The sequence below is a fragment of the Trachemys scripta genome, chromosome 4, assembly GCF_013100865.1.
Source record: "Trachemys scripta elegans isolate TJP31775 chromosome 4, CAS_Tse_1.0, whole genome shotgun sequence".
In the NCBI taxonomy this organism is placed as follows: Eukaryota; Metazoa; Chordata; order Testudines; family Emydidae; genus Trachemys; species Trachemys scripta.
The window spans coordinates 8,358,478-8,379,118 of NC_048301.1; the positions used below are offsets into that span (position 1 = coordinate 8,358,478).

Genomic DNA, 20,641 nt, shown 5'->3' on the forward strand with positions numbered 1-20,641 from the left:
GATCTGCCCTATCTTCTGTAGCAGGGCGCTGGTGCAAAAGCACCTAATTAGCCCCTGCCCGGTCGGCTCCAATCAAGGGAAGTAGAGTGGGGCTGATGGAAAAGGCCTGATGCCAGCCAGAGGATTGGCAACACCTGCTGGCCTGACAATCCAAGGGCTATAAAGGCTGAGAGAGAGGCAGGAGGCAGCAAGGGAGAAGTCAGTCAGTAGGTCAGGGAGGGAGGGAGCTGGAGGCCTTCTAGCTGAAGGCTGACTCTGCCTGTAAAGGGTGTATATTGATGGACACTGGTGGTTGGACAACCTTAAGTAAATAAAGACACGGGTGTTGCACAACCCTGAGGCCTCTCTGAGAGCAAGCGGGCCCCAGGAAGAGAGGTGGGTCGTGAACCCCGTTACACGGCCATTCTGCAAAACTGCAAAGAAGGGTCATAAATGCACTTTGTTTTCCAAACCACTTTCTTTTTCAACCTAAACCTAATACCCAATCCCCAAACAACTGGCGAAGTGATTTTCGGAGGGCCCAATCCTACATTCTTTATACAGCTGAGCTCTCAGTGTGCAAGGAATGCAAGATCAGGCCCCAAATATGCAAAATATTTATTATAGCCTATCTTCACAAGCATAAAATATATTGTCTAGTCAGGACATTAATAAGCAGAGAAGAAGTGAAAAATGTGTTCTTAAGAAAAGCATTTTCTGTTCTTCGTCTAAAAGATGCTGACATGTTGTCTCACACTCCAGCTTGCTTGGCTGCGCTAAAGAATGTAGTGTTTCCTTTATAAGAGTTTGATACTATGTTCTCGTTTGGGAGATTTCATTTTCATTATTTTCACACTGTCCTCCAAGGACAGGGATTCCACCACCTCCCTATGTAACCTGTTCCAGTGGTTAACTATCCGTATAGTTAAAAGTTTTCCGAAAATCTAACCTGAATCTCCCTTGCTACAGACTAAGTCAATTACTTGTCCTACCTCCAGTGAACATGGAAAGCAACTGATCACCATCCTCTTTATAACAACCCTTTACATATTTGTAGAGTTCTCAGGTCCTCCCTTCCCCACCCATCTTCTTCTCTAGATTGCACAACATTTCTCTTGCTTTCCAAACGTCTGTTGTTGTTGTTTCTGCTGCTCTAATCTGGACTTTCTCCAATTTGTTCACATCTTTCTTACAGTGCAGTACTCCAAACTGGACACAGTACTGCAGCTGAGGCCTCACCAGTGCTGATATAATGCCTTATATGTAATCTACTGGTATATTTTATAGACGACTTGAAAATAATTCATTATTTTCCTGCAACATTTGAAATGTAAGGCAAACCCATTATACTCCTACCCTGGGTCATTACACACATTGAATCTATTTCCCCATGTTAAGTATCCTCACACCTTGTCAACTGTCTGGAATGGGCCATCTTGATTATCACTACAAAAGTTTTTTTTTCTCCTGCTGATAATAGCTCATCTTAATTAATTAGCCTCTTAGAGTTGGTATGGCAACTCCCACCTTTTCATGTTCTCTGTATGTATATATATCTTCTTACTATATATTCCATTCTATGCAACCGATGAAGTGGGCTGTAGCCCACAAAAACTTATGTTCAAATAAATTTGTTAGTCTCTAAGGTGCCACAAGTACTCCTGTTCTTTTTTCTAAAATTTACTAAAATTGACACCCAACTTTTTAGTCTAGTTTATATATTTCTAAGGCATCTGTCACCTTGGTACCTTTTTTTTTTTTTGGGTGCATTTATTTAGATGTGCAAAAAAAAAGTGACAGAGCAGATATCATTTCTTCATACTTGTTCAATTCAAAAAATGTTAGTGAACAACCTGCAAATTATAACAACTGCACCTGAGTGTGTCTGGGACTGACACGTGAATAAACTAGAAAAGCAAAATCAGTGCTAAGAAACGGCTGATGGGACTTCTCTTACACAAAGGTTTGTGACTTTTGGAGGCGTGAGGATTGGTGATGGCGGGGGAGGGGGAGCGATGATTTTGTTTTGTTTTTTAAGAACAGTACAACTGAATTTTGGGGATCCCGAAGAGTGGACAGGAAAAAAATATACCAGAAACGTTCTAACCAGATGCCAGAAGAAAAGACTGGGGGAGAGTAGTCAACAGCAAGAGGAGGTGGAGGGCAAAGGAGAAGTGATAAGGAGCTCTACCCCCACCCACTCGAATCTGGCTGCGGTCCCTGATTCCTATTTGAGAGCACTAACTCTCTTATCAGCCTCTGCCTTGTAGCTATGATAAATTTGGGATCTTTGTCCACCATTAGCTGAAAGAAGGAGCTTTCTCTCTCTTCCCCAGCCCAAACCTGATCCCTGTTGGCTGCTGGAGGAGGGGATGTCCTCTCTAGCCCTTCCATTGATCTATTTACTGCAAAGGTGGGGAGGGGGCTCTTCCAGCCTCCTGATGCTTTTGGGTCCTCCCGCATGGGTAGTTCCAGCGTGGAAATGTAAATGAAGCTTGTCCCTTGCTCTGCCACCTACAGCGGTCTCAACTGCTGCTGTGAAACTGAGCAGCCGAATTAAAAAAGTATGGGCTGGATGACTGGACTATAAGGTGGATAGAAAGCTGACTAGTTCGTTGGGCTCAACAGGTAGTGATCAATGGCTCCATGTCTAGTTGGCAGCCAGTTTCAAGCGGAGTGCCCCAGAGGTCGGTCCAGGAGCCAGTTTTGTTCAATATCTTAATTAATAATCTGGAGGATGGGATGGATTGCACCCTCAGCAAATTTGCAGATGACACTAAGCTGGGGGGAGAGGTAGATAGGCTGGAGGGTAGGGATAGGATCCAGAGTGACCTAGACAAATTGGAGGATTGGGCCAAAATAAATCTAATGAGGTTCAACAAGGACAAGTGCAGAGTCCTGCACTTAGGATGGAAGAATCCCATGCAGCGCTACAGGCTGGGGACCGACTGGCTAAGCAGCAGTTCTGCAGAAAGGGACCTTGGGGTTACAACGGACAAGAAGCTGGATACGAGTCAGCAGTGTGCCCTTGTTGCCAAGAAGGCTAATGGCATATTGGGCTGTATTAGTAGGAGCATTGCCAGCAGATCGAGGGAAGTGATTATTCCCCTCTATTCGGCACTGGTGAGGCCACATCTGGAATATTGCATCCAGTTTTGGTCCCCCCACTACAGAAGGGATGTGGACAAATTGGAGAGAGTCCAGCAGAGGACAACAAAAACGATTAGGGGGCTGGGGCACATGACTTACGAGGAGAGGCTGAGGGAACTGGGCTTATTTAATCTGCAGAAGAGAAGAGAGGGGATTTGATAGCAGTCTTCAACTACCTGAAGGGGGGTTCCAAAGAGGATGGAGCTCGGCTGTTCTCAGTGGTGGCAGATGACAGAACAAGAAGCAATGGTCTCAAGTTGCAGTGGGGGAGGTCTAGATTGTATATTAGAAAAAACTATTTTTTTCTGGGTAAGGAATGGTGTTCCTAGCCTCTGTTTGTCAGAGGGCGGAGATGGATGGCAGGAGAGAGATCACTTGATCATTGCCTGTTAGGTTCAGTCCCTCTGGGGCACCTGGCATTGGCCACTGTCAGTAGATAGGATACTGGGCTGGATGCAGGGCCGGCTCCAGGCTTGGGACGGCAGATTGTTGGAGGAGGCGTTCTGCCCAATCCTAGGGCGGCACGGCCGCTTTTTTTGTGTGTGTATGTGTGTGTGTTCTTGTTCTGCTCCTGCCGCCCTGTAGGGAGCGACGGCGCGGAGAACCAGAGCGCCCTGCAGGGCAGTCCTCTTCCTTCCCTCCCCACCGACCGGAGCAGAGCCCTCGTGGCAGGTGGCAGGAGGCGGCGCAGCGGGTGGGACTGTGTGGCAGCACCCCTGCTGTAGCCCTGGCTGCCCCCTTCTCTCTCTCTCCCGCCCGCTCCCTCCCCCCCCCCCCCGCCGGTCCCCCTGCACCCGCGCTCCGGACGCGCCGCAGGTTTTTTTTGCTTTGCCGTTCTGGCCGCCCTGTTTTGTTTTGTTTTGTTTTGTTTGGGGCAGCCAAAAAGCCAGAGCCGGCCCTGGCTGGATGGACCTTTGGTCTGACCCAGTACAACCATTCTTATGTTCTTATTATTAGGAGGGTGGTGAAGCACTGGAATTGGTTACCTAGGAAAGTGGTGGAATCTCCATCCTTAGAGGTTTTTAAGACCCAACTTGACAAAGCCCTGGCTGGGATGATTTAATTGGGGTTGGTCCTGCCTTGAGCAGGGGATTGGACTAGATGACCTCCTGAGGTCTCTTCCAACCTTAATCTTCTATGATTCTATGAATTTCACATAGCTACTCCTTGGCAAAACTATGCACAGCAGGGGAGGCACAGGAGCTGTCTTTCTGCAGACTCTGGAAGACATCAGTGCATCAATTCATATTCCGGAGTTTCTCTCTCCGACCACAAGGGCCACAGGTTGGTCCCCGGGGCCTTCCACCGCCCCCTCTTAACGTGCTGGTAGGGAACTTTCCGCCCCCGGGTTAGTGGCTTTCTCCAGCCCGTCGGCACGATGCTGTGCGCGCTTCAAAACGAGAGCGAAACATTTACACGGCGCACAGGCTAGAGCAGAGAGCTGGGGGAAGAGGAAGCTGAAGTCACAGGCAAGCGAAAATGCCTAGTGTCAAGACGGGTCGAAACCTTCCGCGGAGGTGGCAGGCAGCCGAGCAAGCCGCGCATGCAGGCTGATTGGATGGACGATTCTCTGCCTGGCGGTCCAGCCCCGTTACTCCGAGCCGCTCGGGAGACATCCCAGACAACTGGAGAAACAGGGGGAACGGGGGGAGCGGAGGCTGGGAGGCTGCATCGGGCCATGGGGGGGAGGGCTGGCTAAGCCTCCCATGGACCTCCCGGAGTTTTCCCTGGGATTTCCCGCGGGACCTCGCCCTGAGTCCGAAGGCGGCTGGAGCTGGAGCTGGCCACGCGTGGTGCCCGTCGCTCCACCGAGCCGAGGAGACAGAGGAACCGGGGCAGAGCGGCGGCCAGAGACGGAGCCCCGTGGTTCGCCCGCAGCCGGGCGCAGCGGCCGCCTCCCGGGCGGGTCGGAGCCCCAGCGCCTGGGACGCCGCTGCTCTGCCGGGGGCCCGCTAAGGCGCCCGCCCGCCGCCCGAGGCTGCACCTGGCCGCCCCATCGCTGCGATTCCCGGACACCGTCCCGCCCCGGCAGCGTGCCTGGCCCCCGCTCCCCAGCCACCCGGCACCTCCGTCCCCCCCGGCGGGGCTGGGCTTTCCCCTCCCGGTCCCGCGCGGGCTGAGCTCCCGGACCCTCCTCCCCGGGGGGCAGCGCCCCGGCCGGGCCGGGCTCTTCCCTCGCTCCCGATGGCCGCCGCCGAGTACAGCTGCCGGGACAGCCGCGCCATCCAGGGCGGCGAGTCGGCGCTGCCCAGCTCGCTGCTGTTCAGCGCCGGGCTGCTGGGGAACCTGCTCGCCCTCTTCCTGCTGGGCCAGCAGCGGCTGCGGCGCGGGCGGCCCCCGCGGGCCTCCGCCTTCTACCTGCTGGTCAGCGGGCTGGCGGTGACCGACCTGCTGGGCAAGTGCCTGCTCAGCCCCATGGTGCTGGTGGCCTACGCGCGCAACCGGAGCCTGAGCGAGCTGTGGCCGGGCGGCGGGGAGCCGGGCCGCCTGTGCCAGCTCTTCGCCTTCCTCATGGCCTTCTTCGGGCTGGCGCCCACGCTGCTGCTGCTGGCCATGGCCCTGGAGTGCTGGCTCTCGCTGGGCCACCCCTACTTCTACCAGCGCCACCTGCGGCGCTGCCGCCGGGCCGCCGCCCTGCTGGCCCCGGCCGCCGCCGCCGCCCTGGGCGCCCTCTTCTGCGCCCTGCCGCTGCTGGGCTTCGGCGCCACCGTGCAGTACTGCCCGGGCACCTGGTGCTTCATCCGCATGGCCGGCGGCAGCGCCCCCGCGCGGGGCTACTCCGTGCTCTACGCCAGCCTGCTGGGCGCGCTGGGGCTGGCCATCGGGCTCTGCAACCTGGCCAGCATGCGCAGCCTCTACCGCATGGCCCGCCGCTCCCACCGCCGCAGCGTCCCCACCGCCGGCCGGGCCCCCGCCGGCCCGCGCATGGAGGAGCTGGATCATCTCGTCCTGCTGGCCCTCATGACCGTCCTCTTCACCGTCTGCTCCCTGCCCCTCATCGTGAGTACCGGCCCCGGGAGCTGGGGAGAGAGGGATGGGCGGGATGGGGTGGGGGGCAATTCTTGGTTAAGGCCCCGATCCTGGAGGGGGCCCGTGCGCCCCACCGTAACTGTGGCCATCCTGATCCCAAGGGCCATCTTCCCACTGGCTTTGGGTCCCGCCGGCGTAACATCCCCCTCGCCCCAGTATAGCTTTACACCCTCCTTGCGAGGAGCTGGCTTATTCCTGGTCCAGACTCACCCTGGTCCTAGTCTGGAAGCACTGGGCAGCGAGGCTGGTGCTTCTAGGGGCACCGGGCAAACGGGAGGGCTGGGGCGCTGTGTACCGTTCAGGGGGTCCACAGCACTCCTGCCTCTCCACCCGCGGGGGTGTATTCTGCACCCAGGGTTTGCCACTGGGGAACACATGGGTTTAAAATCACATCTATCCTGGCAACTCAGTTGTGAAGGGGCCTATTTCGAGGGGGCCTTTGGAGCGGGGGCTTTCAGGTGCAGCCAGGCAAACAGGGTTTTGGGACACAACAATCCTGCCAACACTGGGCCGTGAAGTCAAAGGAACTACGACAGTGGGTAAGCGGTTGCCCACCATACCCAAACAAAGGGGATCAAAGCTAGGGAGTGAAATCCTCTCCCCGCTGATGTTAATGGCTGGGATTTCCCATCCTGATTCCTCTGCCCCCTTTATATTCCTCAGGAGGGCAAAAGGGGGCTGGAAACTTAGCACCACTGCCCAGGTGTTAGCGGTGGTCAGGATGAGTGGGGCGAATCCCCTGTACGTACGCTTGCTGCAGTGAACAAATGCAATGGAGCGAGTGCAGATAAAGGCCCAGTAGCTCTAACTAAAAGGATGCGGGTAACTTGTTATCACTACCAGCCTTCTGGAACTGATCACTTTTGGGGCATTGTTCTTGGGCGAGGCGGATGCACAGAGGCACATGGGCTGATAAACCAGCGGAAGGCGCTGGGTGCCGTTGAAAGCTGACCAGGGCAGCAGCGACGGAGGAGGGTTAATTGTTTAGCTCCCTGCAACCTGAAATGGGTGGGTGGACCGAGTCTCTGTCCTTTGGCACTCCTGCTGACAGTCTCAGCAGAGATACCAAGGACTGAGTGGATAGGGACATTGACCTACCCTCTCAGCTCTGCAGTCCATGCTGAGCCTTTTCTGGGGGAGCAATCTAGCACCTTTCCACCAGCACTAAAAACTTCTTAAGAGCAGACAAAGAAGGGGAAAAAAGCGTGACATGGGCACCACGAGGTGCCCGGATAGATTCTCCTCTTAAACTGTGAGTATGCTCTCACAGTGACCTTAAAAATGACACCTCCTTGCTCCATTTACTCTCTAAGCTCCGTGTCTCGCCTGTTTGAATCGACCAAGAAACCCCCCAGTTACTCATAAAACAAGGGACAAGTAAGGAGGTGAACCCCTTGCAGATTACATTGTGTCATGGTTATTACGACGCAGACAGTAAGACAGTGGCTTGCTTTCACTTCAGAGACAGTTATTGGAAACAACCGCATGTTACAGCAACTCTTGCAAGCTGCACTTTTTCTGAGGCGCTGTCAACAAAGCTGACAGCAAAAACTTTCATTCCAGAATCACACTGTTGCGTATAGCGTCTGAAGTATAAACAAGGCAACCTGACTTATGGTCAGGGAGATTTTGTGCTAAGCCCCAGAAAGATCCTATTTTGATGAGTACACTGAGAAGTTTAGTACAAAGTTACTGTCCATCAACCAACAAGGAACACCAATGTTTGTGTATTTCAGAGTCACTTTTCCACCCGTACCCACAGTTTAAAGGAGACTCGAGTCTGTTCAGGCACGTGCCCAATGTATTAACATTGTGAAAAATCTGAAACCTTCAATCAAGCATCATTCACCTTCCACAAATCACTCAAATCTTACCACGTTCTCCTCACATGCACCTGATTTCTTATGCGAGGGAGGTTTTCATGTCCTTTTTTCTCTCAAACATTATCCATTTTATTGATCCGTGTCTCCAGCACTGGATAACACTCTGAACTTCATATTAACATGTAGCGTTTCACAGAAGAAAGTTGGCTGTGCTAACTTAAGAACTATTCCTGCAAACAGTTATGAAATGAGCCACTCTCCTTACCACTTCAAAAGTGATTTTTCCTCCCTTGGTATCCTGCTGTTAATTGATTTGTCTCATTAGGCTGACCTCACACTCGGTAAGGCAACTCACATCTTTTCATGTATTTATACTTGCTCCTGTATTTTCCACTCCATGCATCTGATGAAGTGGGTTCTAGCCCACGAAAGCTTATGCCCAAATACATTTGTTAGTCTCTAAGGTGTCACAAGGACTCCTCATTAGTTATGCATTAGGTTACTCGTGTGAGTGCTCCCATATACTGCAATGGGGTTTAGGGTCACTCATGTTTTGGCTGTCCCTAAACCTCTGACTCCCAGAAGCGGGGATTAGACGACAGGGGATGGATCACTCGAGAAGTTGCCCTGTTCTGTTCATTCCTTCTGAAGCATCGGGCACAGGCCACTGTTGGAAGACTGGCAGGAGCAGCGCCAGGGTTTTTGGCAGCCTAGGTGGGGGTCCTTCCGCGCTCCCGGTCGTCGTCGGCAATTCTGCGGCGGGGGGGTCCTTCCGCGCTCCCGGTCGTCATCGTCAATTCTGCGGCGGGGGGTCCTTCCGCGCTCCCGGTCTTCGGGGCACTTCGGCAGCGGGTCCCGGAGCGAGTGAAGGACCCACTGCAGAATTGCCGCCGAAGACCTGGAGCGCGGAAGGACCCCCCACCGCCAAATTGCCCCCCCAAATCCTGGCACCCTAGGAAGCGCCAGCCCTGAAGACTGGATACTGTGCTAGATGGACCATTGGTCTGACCCAGTCCGGCTTTTCTTCTGGCATTATTCATATGAGTAGGGTTACTACTCAGGACCATATGGATTTAAATGATCAAGCCCTTATTTTCTATCCACAGCTTCACTTGTGTAAATGTGAAAGTACTCTGAAAACTGGCTTAATTCAGTAACCTATCTCATCCAGATCCATCACTTATCTTAACACTGTTGTATATATGAAAGTATGGTTTGGAGGGAAAAAAGCCATTAAATCAAAATGCAGTTACTTTAGTGGTGCCCATTAGTGCAGTTAAGGACATCTCAATATTCAAAATTTCTTTGTCAGTGATTTCCAGCTACAAAATCAAAACTAATCAAATGTGAGATCTTAACCACAAGGAGAGACTTAGGGGCTGAATTTGGAGGAAAAGATGCCAAAGAAACAAACCACATACACAATTTTAGAAGCTTTTATGTGGGTGGAAATACAATCTGGTAGATTTTGGTATGCTTCACCCACCTCCCGTGCCAGTCACCCCTCTTTAGCTCAGAGAGGTTTCTTTTTTTTTTTAAAGCATAATTTTGCAGGTAATCATTAGCCCTTTTGTTTCACGCTACAGGTTTTGAAGGAAACCATTATTTTAAAAACAAAAGGAGCATTGTGCTTGAGAGAATGGGTTGTTACCTATCATGCATAACAATTTTTTTGACCAGCCAAAAAGTTAATATATTTTTGGGGAGAGGAGATGTGATGCCACTTTGCATGAGCCGGGATCCAGTTTAGTCAGCCAATTAGATTTCGCTACATACGTCAGACTAAAGTTTAGGATGTGCAGAGACGCATCTTTTAGCACCCAAACTACATTCTGGAACCTGGCTATATCACATATGCCATGTACTCCTGTGCAAGTTCAGACCGAGTATCGGAACTGATCTTATAATCCACAAACAGCTGGGGCAACGTAAATAGGCATCCTAATCAGCCAAGGATACCAGCTTTTATATTTCACATTCAGAAGTGAATACGCTGCACCTCCACTACACAGCGGCTACAGAAAATAGGACACATATTTCATAGCCCGGGTATCGTATTCCTCAGTTCTCTTTTCAGATTCATTGTATGCCCCAAATGTTTTTACCTAGAAAATTGAAATGGACTCAACACAAAACAAAGAACGTTAAAGGTTTGCTAAGACCACAAAAGGGAGAAAACGCCCAGTTGAGGATCTTCCAAAGCCTATGCAGAATGCCCTATCTCAATATCAACGGGTCTGGGTGTTGTTAGACCCTAATTGTAAACATCATTGCTTTTGTGGTCTTGTGTTAGCCTGTTAATGGGAAAACCTTTCAGTGGGGTTTTTAATAGATACATTTATAGTGGTTCTCCAAGACAATAAACAGTGGTTAAGTGCTGTAATTGTATATGGACTGTCCTATCCTTTTTTAGAAAAGGAGACAAATATACAATGTGATGTTGCACGGCTACCCACTGGTAATTTTCCAGCTGAATAATACAGGTGGAATAAAGATCTTGTAAGAGAGTTCAGGAGTTTTGTTTTTAAAATACCTGTGCATTGCAAAGGGGAAAAAAGTATTTGGAGTATTCTTCTCCAAAGTATTGTTATGACCCCAGGATCCAAGTTGTCGGAGAAGTTTTAGCGGTCTCTGGGCAAAGAAGATAAAGCCCCTGAGCTGCACAAAAATACCATAATCTCTCCTTCAATCTGAACAGTGACTAAAGAAATAGAGCATGACCCTGAATCTAGTGAAAGTAAAAAGTGGGCAGTGTCTGTTTCACGTAAATAGTGATTATTAAATTTACAAGGGAAAGTCAACACCGCACACCCAAACTAAGCCAAAGAAGCACTTTGGGGAGCGCATACGCTCTCATGTGTTTACATGTGTTTTAATTTTTTTCACCCACTTTCCATTATTATTATTTATTTGTTTTGTGGTCGTTCCTAGGAGCTCGTCATGCGTCAGGGCCCACAAATGTGCTAGGTGCTGCACAAACACAGAAAAAGACAAATCTCTGCCCAAAGAATTTACAGTCTAAGTACTTAGAATCATAGAACCACAGGGTTAGAAGGGCTTTTTTAGAATCTAATCCCCTTCTGTGTATCCCTTCTACACTACACTTCTGCATCTCAGCAGGAAATCACATGCCTCTGCAAAGTAAAACAAAATGACACCAGACTTTAAAGATATTTAGACACCCAACTGTACCATTAGGCACCTAATTCTCAGTGAGAGCTAGGCACCTTTGAAAAAAATCTCACTAGGTGCCTCTCTGCATCCAAATGCCTTTAAAAATCTGTCCCTAGATTATGATGCCAGCCTCCAGTCCAGTTGTCACGGACTCACAGATCGTGCCCACCCTTGGCCCTGTGCGGTCCGTGGGGGGTGCCCCTTTTAGTGAGACAGCCCTTCTCGGGGGTCCACTCTCTCTCGGGGTCAGGCCCCTCCACCTCCTGGATCCGCACCTCTCGGAGCCCTAGCACACCTGTTTCTCACCGTGGGCCCCCTTGGGGAGTCCACTTGCTCTGGACCCCCCGGGCCTCCACCCCCAAAGGGGTTGATACCACCCTGTTCTCTAGACCAGAGTGACTCTCAGCCAGCATGAAACAGGAGGGTTTATTGAGAGTTGAACACAGCACAGGAAACTCTCAGGGCCTCAGACCTGGTCTCCCTCAGCCCAGCACATCCCAGGCCCCACGTCTGTCCATTGTCTTCTCTCCAGGTAAACAGGGTTGTAAACCGGGGCCTCCTCTCCTCGCTTCTGTCCTCTGGCTGGAACCGGCTGGTTAGGTCACTGGGTCCTCACTCTGCAGCCCATTGTCCGCCCACTGGCCAGAACCGGCTGCGTCTCCTCAGCTGGGCCTCCGGGTCACCAGGTCGCCAGGTCACCGGTCGCTGGGGTATCCATCCTCCCGGCCATCGGCTGGGTCCCCGAGTCCTCTGTCCGGTCCTCTGCAGAACACACTCCCTCTCCCCTCACCTCGTTAAACCAGTAACACCCAGGGAAACTGGGTCCCACCCCCTCCGCATGCAAACCATTGAAACTCCACAGAAAACAAGAAAACCCCCCACTTCGTCACACCAGTTCTACCTGATTCTGATCACATTTATGCCACAGAAAACTCTGCGTAACTCCAACAAAGTCAATAGAGTTACCCAGGATTTACTCTGAGGTGCCTGAGGGTTTGTCTACACATGGAGCAATTTAGGAATAGCTATTCCAGCATAATTCCATGCGTAGACAAGGCCTGAGACCATAATAGAACTCAAAGGTGATACATTACTGTGTCCACAAGGGGGCACTCTTACTGCACAGTAATTATCGTAATACTAAAACATTTTGCAAAAACCAGTAATTTTTGGAGATGATGACTTCATAGTAAAAATGGAGTGTATTTTTTTTAAAGCAACATTGAAGTTTCAAATCATTCAACATTGCAAATCTTTAGTTACTATAAACACAACAGAGACAAGGTGGGTGAGGTGATATCTTTTGTTGGGCCAACTTCTGTCGGTGAGAGAGACAAACTTTCCAGCTACACAGACCCGAAAAAGAGCTGTGTGTCAGCTCGAAAGTGTCTCTCTCTCGCCAGCAGAAGTTGGTCCAGTCAAAGATGTCCCCTCATTCCCCTTGTCTCGCTAATATCCTGGGACCGACATGGCTACAACACCACTGCATATAAAACCCAGCACATATACGATTATGGAATAGGTACATTAAAGGAAAGTCTCAAAATAATAGGCTTCATTTTTCTTTCACACCGATTTTCCACCAGTGTTGTTCCATTGATTTCAGTGGAGTTACTCCTGGTTTACACCTATGTCAGTGAGAGGAGAATCGGGTCCAATATGTTCATTTATGTAGGAATGAAAAACAAACATTCCAATCCCTAGATTGGAGGCACTACAACATTTGGACTCTTTGCAGTCTCCATTCTGCCACTGTCTTGCACAGAGGTATTTTGCAATGATCAAAATTCAAAAAGCGATTTTAGTTGCCTGCCCAGAGAGCTGTTGCATGCCACAGAAGCAGACCAAAGATGACACAACATTTTATACATCCGGGAGGAGAAATGAATCCAGCCTTAACTCTGACCCAAGAAGCATCGTTATGAATTCTTTCAACACGTACATCACTGGGTTGTTTTTATAAACACAGTGTACACGATAAATGTACCTTAAGGATGGATATGCGGAAAGAGTTCGTTGAACTCTTGCAGAAAGTGTTTCTACGAGCACTCTCACGTAGCCTAGAAAGGATTAACGCTAAATCGGGCCCACATGCAAAGTTTAAGGCCCCCTTTCCGAGGTTTTGCTCTCTTCCCTCAAAAACGTTCTCAGATGGTTCACCCACAGACCAGTAGTTGTCTGCAGAGACCTGACTAGACACACGCTGCTAGCTCTTCCTCCTCATTTCCATTACCTAAGTGTTTGCAGGATTGGGACCTCACCTTGCCGTTTAATGCAACCAGCGACGGGATTTCCTGATCCATGAGCAATCCCGTTAGTCAAAGGATTCTCCAGATGACCTAATTCCTGAGCTCAGGTTTTGCCGCTGCATAGACTTCTCTTTGTGCTGCCTCAGAAAGAAGGCTGTTTCCTTCCCCAGCTGCCATGCGTCCCTATGATCTGCCATGTTTGCTAACACTAAATAGTTCCTTATACGTTCTCTTTCCCAGTAGTTCTGTTTCACAGAGATGGGGCCTGATCCTCCTCACCCACCAGGGGAAAAATAAATCACAGTTAACTGGATGGACGTTAAGAGAGTTAAGTGAGTGTCAAGTGAAAGGAGAATCAGGGCGTATCATACCTTTCATTCAAGCATTTAAGGCTTCACAAATATGGGGTGCTGTTATTCCCTATGTTAGGGACAGATAAAGTCTAGTTCACATCCTCAGCCTCTGTGTCACAGGACCGGGATGTGGCAGTCCCGCCCAGCTGTTGGCAGCAAGCCCAAAGGGGCTGGGGCTATGATCTGCCAAGACTAGAGGCACCAGGGCTCAGCCCTCACACGCCCTGGCACAAATTAAGCCCTGGAGTCAGCGCAGGAGTTGGGCCGAGCCCCAGGGGTGGTCAGTGCCAAAGGCAGGGATCAGAACCAGGTTACCTGGAATGAGCCAAGGCAGGGACAGCCAGGGGCAAATCAAATGCTTTGAGGCGCTGTCTCTTCCCACCATCATGGTGTAGCCCATCAGCCGCTTTGCACTGCGCTGCCGGGGATCCCTGATCCAGGGAAATCCCAGGATGGTATAAAGCGAGTGTAGCTGACTGCACGTCACCCACTCCCCTCACCCAGGTGGGGCACGTGTCAGAGCACACAGCACGCTGCCTGATCCTTGGGCAGACGAGCTCTCCTCAGGGGACTGCTCCAGCGGCTGTTACCTGGAGCCTTCCTTAAAGTTGCCTTTAGTTATGCTGGGGACTGCTGTGTTTCCTGGCGGCGCCAGGATCAGAGGAATGCAAAGGTTGCTTAGAGCCGCCTTGCCCTCCCCAGCTCACCCCAGCTGTGGATCTAGCCTGGGGAAACTGAGGTACAGATAGTTTGGAGAAACCAGTTTATTTCCATCTTAGGAAGCAGCCTTTACACGTCCTTTAATTTGGCACAAAAGTGCGTTCACGTAGGAAGGGCAAACCCGTCCTCTCAGATCTGCATGTCTGCTGATGACATCCAAGGCCCGTGACTTGGAGGGGGGGAGGGATAGCTCAGTGGTTTGAGCATTGGACTGCTAAACCCAGAGTTGTGAGTTCAATCCTTGAGGGGGCCATTTAGGAAACTGGGGTAAAAATCTGTGTGGGGATTGGTCCTGCTTTGAGCAGGGGGTTGGACTAGATAACCTCCTGAGGTCCCTTCCAACCCTGATATTCTATTCTATTCTATTCTATGACACCAGGGCCTGGACTAGAGATTGAATGGGGGCACTGATTAGTTGCCAGCACACAGCCAGAAATATGGGCCCCCTTCTTATCTCCTGCCAGTGCAACACCACTGATTTCCGTGGCACCAGTCATGTGCAACGGAGATCAAAATCAGGCTGTTTTCCTCATGAAACATTTAGTTTATCAAAACCCATCTGTGTTAGCCTTCAAAGCTAGCCCCGTGTACCTTAACTATAATCTGCTGGGCACACTCCTGTGCTCACTTGCACACCAGCTACTGAGTTTGTAAGTTGTTAAACAACTAAAACGTATAGGACCAGATCCTCAATTGGAACCACTGGGCATAGCCCTATCACCAGATGGGGATCTGGCCCATGAAGTGTAATTACATGCTCAGAAACGATTATTTTGTTGCCTGATCCCAGATTGGTTACTGACTGATTCATCTGCCTGCCCAGTTGGTTTTAGTTAAGCTTGATGTCAATCTAAGCGAAGCGCAATCTCAGAACGAAACATGTGCCGATTCCGTGCTGGAAAGCAGTCGAGTACAATAATTGAATGTAGGGAGTTTACTCCAGAAGGGCTCTACTTTATTGCCAGCGCTCAGCTTTTATAATCAGATCTTTTTATTTCAAACAGATCCGTGCTTATGTCGGAGCGTTTGCCACTAACCTTGATGAAAAGGCAGACCTGACGGCCCTGAGGTTTCTATCTGTGAACTCCATCGTGGACCCCTGGGTGTTCATCATTTTCAGGACATCCGTTTTTCGCAAGTTCCTTCATAGGGTTTGCAGAAGACTGAATTCTAAAAAAGCCGCGACGCCTCGGCTGTTATGAACTAGGCACTGAAGCTGCAGCAGTGAAGAGCTTTCTGCTTTCTTTGATAACTCGAATCGAAGGAATATTGTTCCAGGAATTGTTTACATAATCAAACCGATCGCACTAATTATGCCAATGTTGTGGCTCTTCTAGAAACACTGTAAGAAAATATAAGAATGTATTGCGGGGAAGGTTAAGTGCCTTAGCCGTTCTGCTGCGGACATGCTGCACAGAGAAGAAGCATTCCTCCGTTACTGCATTTTTGCCTTTCCTGGCACAGACTGGAACTGAAAGTTTGTGGTCATGTGAGTAACAGTGAATCTTACGAAGTGACAGCGCTCCGCTACCCAGAGAACTTTGTAAAAAGAATATGTTTGTGGTATAAAGTGCTGCTCTCTGATCTTCGGGCCCGCCCGATTCGCCACTCCTATCAGAGTACGGCCCCGATCCTGCAAGATGGGGCCCGTTGCCTTTGGGGTTTCCCATTGATTTCAACAGGCTGCAGGCAGACAGACGTGTCTACCCACAGGGATCTGCTTGGAGGATCAAGGCCTAAATCAGGAATCACCAAAGTCTGATAGGGAAAAATAAAACTCTTCATTTGAAAAAGAAATAAAAGCCGTGTGTAGTTTCTTGTAGCTGCCTCCCCACCCCAATAAATTGATCTTGTCATCCAGTAGCCAGATAGTATCCAACGCACAGTACATACAGCGTCAGACCCAGCAGTAATGATTCTATGGACTTGTCTGCACTGTCGTGTCAGCTCCAGGTATAACTCGAGTGCAGCCCCAACTCCACGCGCACACACACAAACCTCTAGCCTGAGCGCTTGAACACAGGCGAGGGGGGGGGAGGGCCTGACCCTCCAGTGCTGCTCCCATTCAAGCTAGTAATGCCATGGGGATTAAGCTATTAGGGGCTGCTAATACAAAGGCTCTGTGCTGCTGGAGTGTTGTTTTGCAGTGTGACGGCTCTCGCTGGGGCTAGTAGATAACGCTCTGCAGTGGAAGACGAGCCCTTTCTCCCGCCTTAGATTTGCACAGAGAACTCGTTCTGGTGGTAGAGACAAGGGGAGTCCTATGTGCAGAACTCCTGCAGTACCCGGCCCCAAGGGAACCTGCAGAAATCTACCCCATGAGTGTATCATAGAATATCAGGGTTGGCAGGGACCTCAGGAGGTCATCTAGTCCAACCCCCTGCTCAAAGCAGGACCAATCCCCAGACAGATTTTTGCCCCAGATCCCTAAATGGCCCCCTCAAGGATTGAATTCACAACCCTGGGTTTAGCAGGCCAGTGCTCAAACCACTGAGCTATCCCATCCCATCCCATCCCAACCCAACTTAACTTAACTTAACTTAACTTTGCTCTTCTGAGTAGTCCGTGAATAAAGTTACGCAGGGAGGTAAATCTTTGCCAAGTTGGGTCTTAAGACAGTAATCAGGCTTGCAGTGGAGTAATGCATTTACATTTATATACTACAACTATTCAAGTGCTTTAACTATTCATTGGGGACAAACAAAGGCTGAAAAATCTATTTTAGAAAGCAACATCATGTTGCATTGGACGGTTTGTTCAATAAATTATTCTTTAGCCATCATTGAGATTTATACCTAGTTCGTGATTTCCATTGTTTGGTAAACAAACATCACTGATCTTTTGCTTTAACGATAGAAGTTTATGCGACCCGGCTGGGAATTATTGTTCTTACCTGATGCATTTTAGAGGGGCCCTCTCCAAGGTATAGTACAACCTTGACAAGTTAGGGTCATGTCAATCCGATAGCTAGTTGGCTCACTGCAATTATTTTAATACTATCTGTTTGGCAAAATCACTTGATGATTACCTGTTCTGTTCATTCCCTCTGAAGCACCTGGCATTGGCCGCTGTCAGAAGACAGGATATGGGGCTAGATGGACCTTTGGTCTGACCCAGTATGGCCATTCTTATGTTCTTAAAATAAGCAGCAATTTTATGAGAAAAGGCCCAAATGTTCAAAATGGGAGCAGCTGTGAGAACAAAAAGGTCATTTAAACTGAGGTTTGGTCTCCTCCCATGTCACATGTATAACTGCCATTAATGCTGATGCGAGTTACATACATGTATCAAAGACAGAAACAGCCTTACAGGAATATTTAGAACATGAGACCACGCAGGTATTATTGAGGTACCTGTCTGGTAAAGGGTGTGTTTCAATCTGTGTTTACTCGGCTAATCTAGACACAGGTGCAGTCAGGTTTACTGTCGTATCATGTGATATTTATTCTGCTATATCTGGGCTGGAGTGAGAGTTTTTACAAGGAAAAAACCTGTGCAAATATTTATTGTGAAACTTTGTACCTTAAGAGAAGAAACTTGATGTAGCTGTTTCACAACAGGCTGGGGAAGACTTGTCACATTCCCATAGTCTACGAAAGATTGCTCTTGGCGTGCATTTCAGCAGGAGACTTCCGGGGCCTCCCCTCCACCCCAGGCTGGAAGAAAGTCTATCTTTGTCTAGGGCCCAGTGATGAGATAATCCAGCCCTGATGGTGACCCAGCTAGAACCTACCCACACCCCACTGGCGGGTCAGGAAACACTGTTGTAGACAAGCCCTCTTCAGGTGGTACTTTTCCCTCTGAGTAAATGCTAAAGCCGTGCCCCAGAATAGAGACGGTGAGCCCTAGTGGATTTAGAAATGATTAAAGGAAATATATCCACAGTTACATTAGATAAGGGATATAAACCATTTTGCTTCAGGGGATCTGCCAACTACTAAACTGCCTGGGATTAGGAACAAGCTTCTCCAATGGACCAATTATCTGTTAATTGTACACTGCGGGGTTTCTTATTTTCCTCTGATGTGTCTGATAAAAGCCATTGCTAGAATCATGATACTGGAGTAGATGGGTCACTCAGCGATCTGGCATTTTCCTTCCCGTGCTTGCATGGCATTAGAAGAGACAAACCAGAGGTACTCAAAGACCTATGAGCAGCGCCCTACCAAATTCACGGTCCAGTTTGATCAATTTCATGGCCAGAGGGGTTTTAATTGGTCAATTTCACGTTTTTAGATGCTTACATCTGAAATTTCACGGTGGTGTAATGGGGGGTCCCAATCCAAAAGGCGCCCGGAGGTGGATCTGATCTCTCCCCAGGAGCGGCCGTGCAGGGGAAGGACAAGTCCTGTCTCTCCCCAGCCCGGCCAGGAATTGCAGCTAGGAGCCCCCAGCAGCACGGGGGACATCAGATTTCACGGGGAAGGGCTTATTTCATGGCCCATGACACGTTTTTCACGGCCATGATATTGGTAGGGCCCTACCTGTGGGACTTCTTTCAAAGCAGGAGTGTAAACGTAGGCCAGCATTTTCAAAGTTGGGGTGCTAAAGTAAGGGTAGGTCCCTAAATCCAGATTTAGACACCGAAATAAACCGGCTGGTTTTCAGAGGTGCTGGGCACCCGCTGCCTTTAACTGACTTCCCGGGGACCTGTAGGTGCTCTGCCCACATGAAAATCTGGCTCTTTATTTGGGTGCGGGAGTATGGAGTTAGGGACCGCTCTCTATCTCAGGTATTTAGATGGCCCCTATCACCATTGGCTCTGAGCGCTTGACAGTGTAATGTATTCACCCTCACAACACCCTTGTGAGGTAGGCCAATGCCATGATCCCCATTTTACAGATGGGGAACTGTGGCACAAAGGGAATGAGGACTAGGTCTACAAAAGGATTTAGGCACCTACCTGCTAGTTTAGCTGCCTACGTCCAAAATGTCAATCATCAAAACACCCCCAGCGCAGCTGTCGCTTGACCCCCTATGTGCCTATGTTCCTGTTGACAAAAGTCCCCTAAAACTCTGCCGGTGGGCACGCACTCAGCTGCCTAAGTTCTGATACCCAGGACACGGCTAAGCCCGTCGGGATTCACAAACGAGGCATCTCCCGGCCTATCTTGCCTGGCAGGGCTGATCCAATTGATGTGCTCTGAGGCAGCTCTTTAGGCCCCTCTGTCTGAGAATTTGGAACAATTTCCAATTTGGGCTGCCTTAAAATGGTTCGTTTTCAAGCAGGCCTAAAACCCCTTTTGATTGCCGACTGGGTTTGGAACCGCATGCTTAACTTGCTTGTGGTTTTATCCCTATACTGAAACTGTTCCTCATTTGTTCAGATATATGTTTGGGGTTATTCACCATGAGTTTGTTTTATTGTAAAAGCGCCAAGGATACTTAGGTGGGCCAGAAACTGCCATCGTGCCACGGACAAAACTCCTACTGAAGTCAGTGAGGTTTTTTTTCTGCACTGAAGCTCGAGGGGCATTTTAATTGGACATATGACTCCTCGTCTCTGTTGCGTTGTCTTTCTGAATGTTTCAGAGTAGCAGCCGTGTTAGTCTGTATGCACAAAAAGATCAGGAGTACTTGTGGCACCTGAGAGACTAACACATTTATTTGGGCATAAGCTTTTGTGGGCTACAGCCCACTTCATCGGATGCATGGAATGGAACATATAGTAAGGAGATATATATACGCATACAGAACAAGATGGCCCATTTCAGACAGTTGACAAGAAGTGTTAAGTATCCTCACACCTCTTGTCAACTGTCTGAAATGGGCCATCTTGATTATCACTACAAAAGTTTTTTTTTCTCCTGCTAATAGCTCATCTTAATTAATTAGGCTCTTAGAGTTGATATGGCTACTTCCACCTTTTCATGTTCTGTACGTATATATATCTCCTTCCTGTATGTTCCATTCGATGCATCCAATGAAGTGGGCTGTAGCCCACGAAAGCTTATGCTCAAATAAATGTGTTAGTCTCTAAGGTGCCACAAGTACTCCTGTTCTTTTTGCTGAATGTTGTAGCTCATTCCTAAAATCACTCTGGTCTCTCGCATTCCATCCTAGAGGTGGCAGCATTTCACCAATTGCTGAAATAGGAGTGGATCCTGCAAACCCGTCAAGTATAGTGTTTCTAGTTTCATTGAAATCTGTGGGCCTCTGTACA

At 49.4% G+C, this 20,641-nt stretch overlaps 1 protein-coding gene across 2 annotated transcripts; it reads left to right on the forward strand.

Annotated features, from left to right (window-relative positions):
* Nucleotides 1-4,375: 4,375 nt before the first annotated feature.
* Nucleotides 4,376-20,036, forward strand: PTGDR (prostaglandin D2 receptor). Of its 2 annotated transcripts, none has more exons than XM_034769788.1 (2): nt 4,376-6,129; nt 7,896-8,281. In XM_034769788.1, exons 1-2 carry the CDS (start codon nt 5,314-5,316, stop codon nt 7,965-7,967), a joined length of 888 nt encoding a protein of 295 aa, XP_034625679.1. In that variant the 5' UTR covers nt 4,376-5,313; the 3' UTR covers nt 7,968-8,281. The 2 variants fall into 2 exon arrangements, with proteins under 2 accessions (XP_034625679.1, XP_034625678.1); XM_034769787.1 differs by lacking the exon at nt 7,896-8,281 and adding an exon at nt 15,483-20,036 and having other exon boundaries at nt 4,377-6,129.
* Nucleotides 20,037-20,641: the final 605 nt, after the last annotated feature.

Bases quoted from the DNA above. Each gene is read 5' to 3' on its own strand.
- PTGDR (XM_034769787.1), top strand. From the start codon at position 5,314: ATGGCCGCCGCCGAGTACAGCTGCCGGGACAGCCGCGCCATCCAGGGC. The intron at 6,130-15,482 runs GTGAGTACCGGC...TATTTCAAACAG, and splicing joins TCTGCTCCCTGCCCCTCATC to ATCCGTGCTTATGTCGGAGC.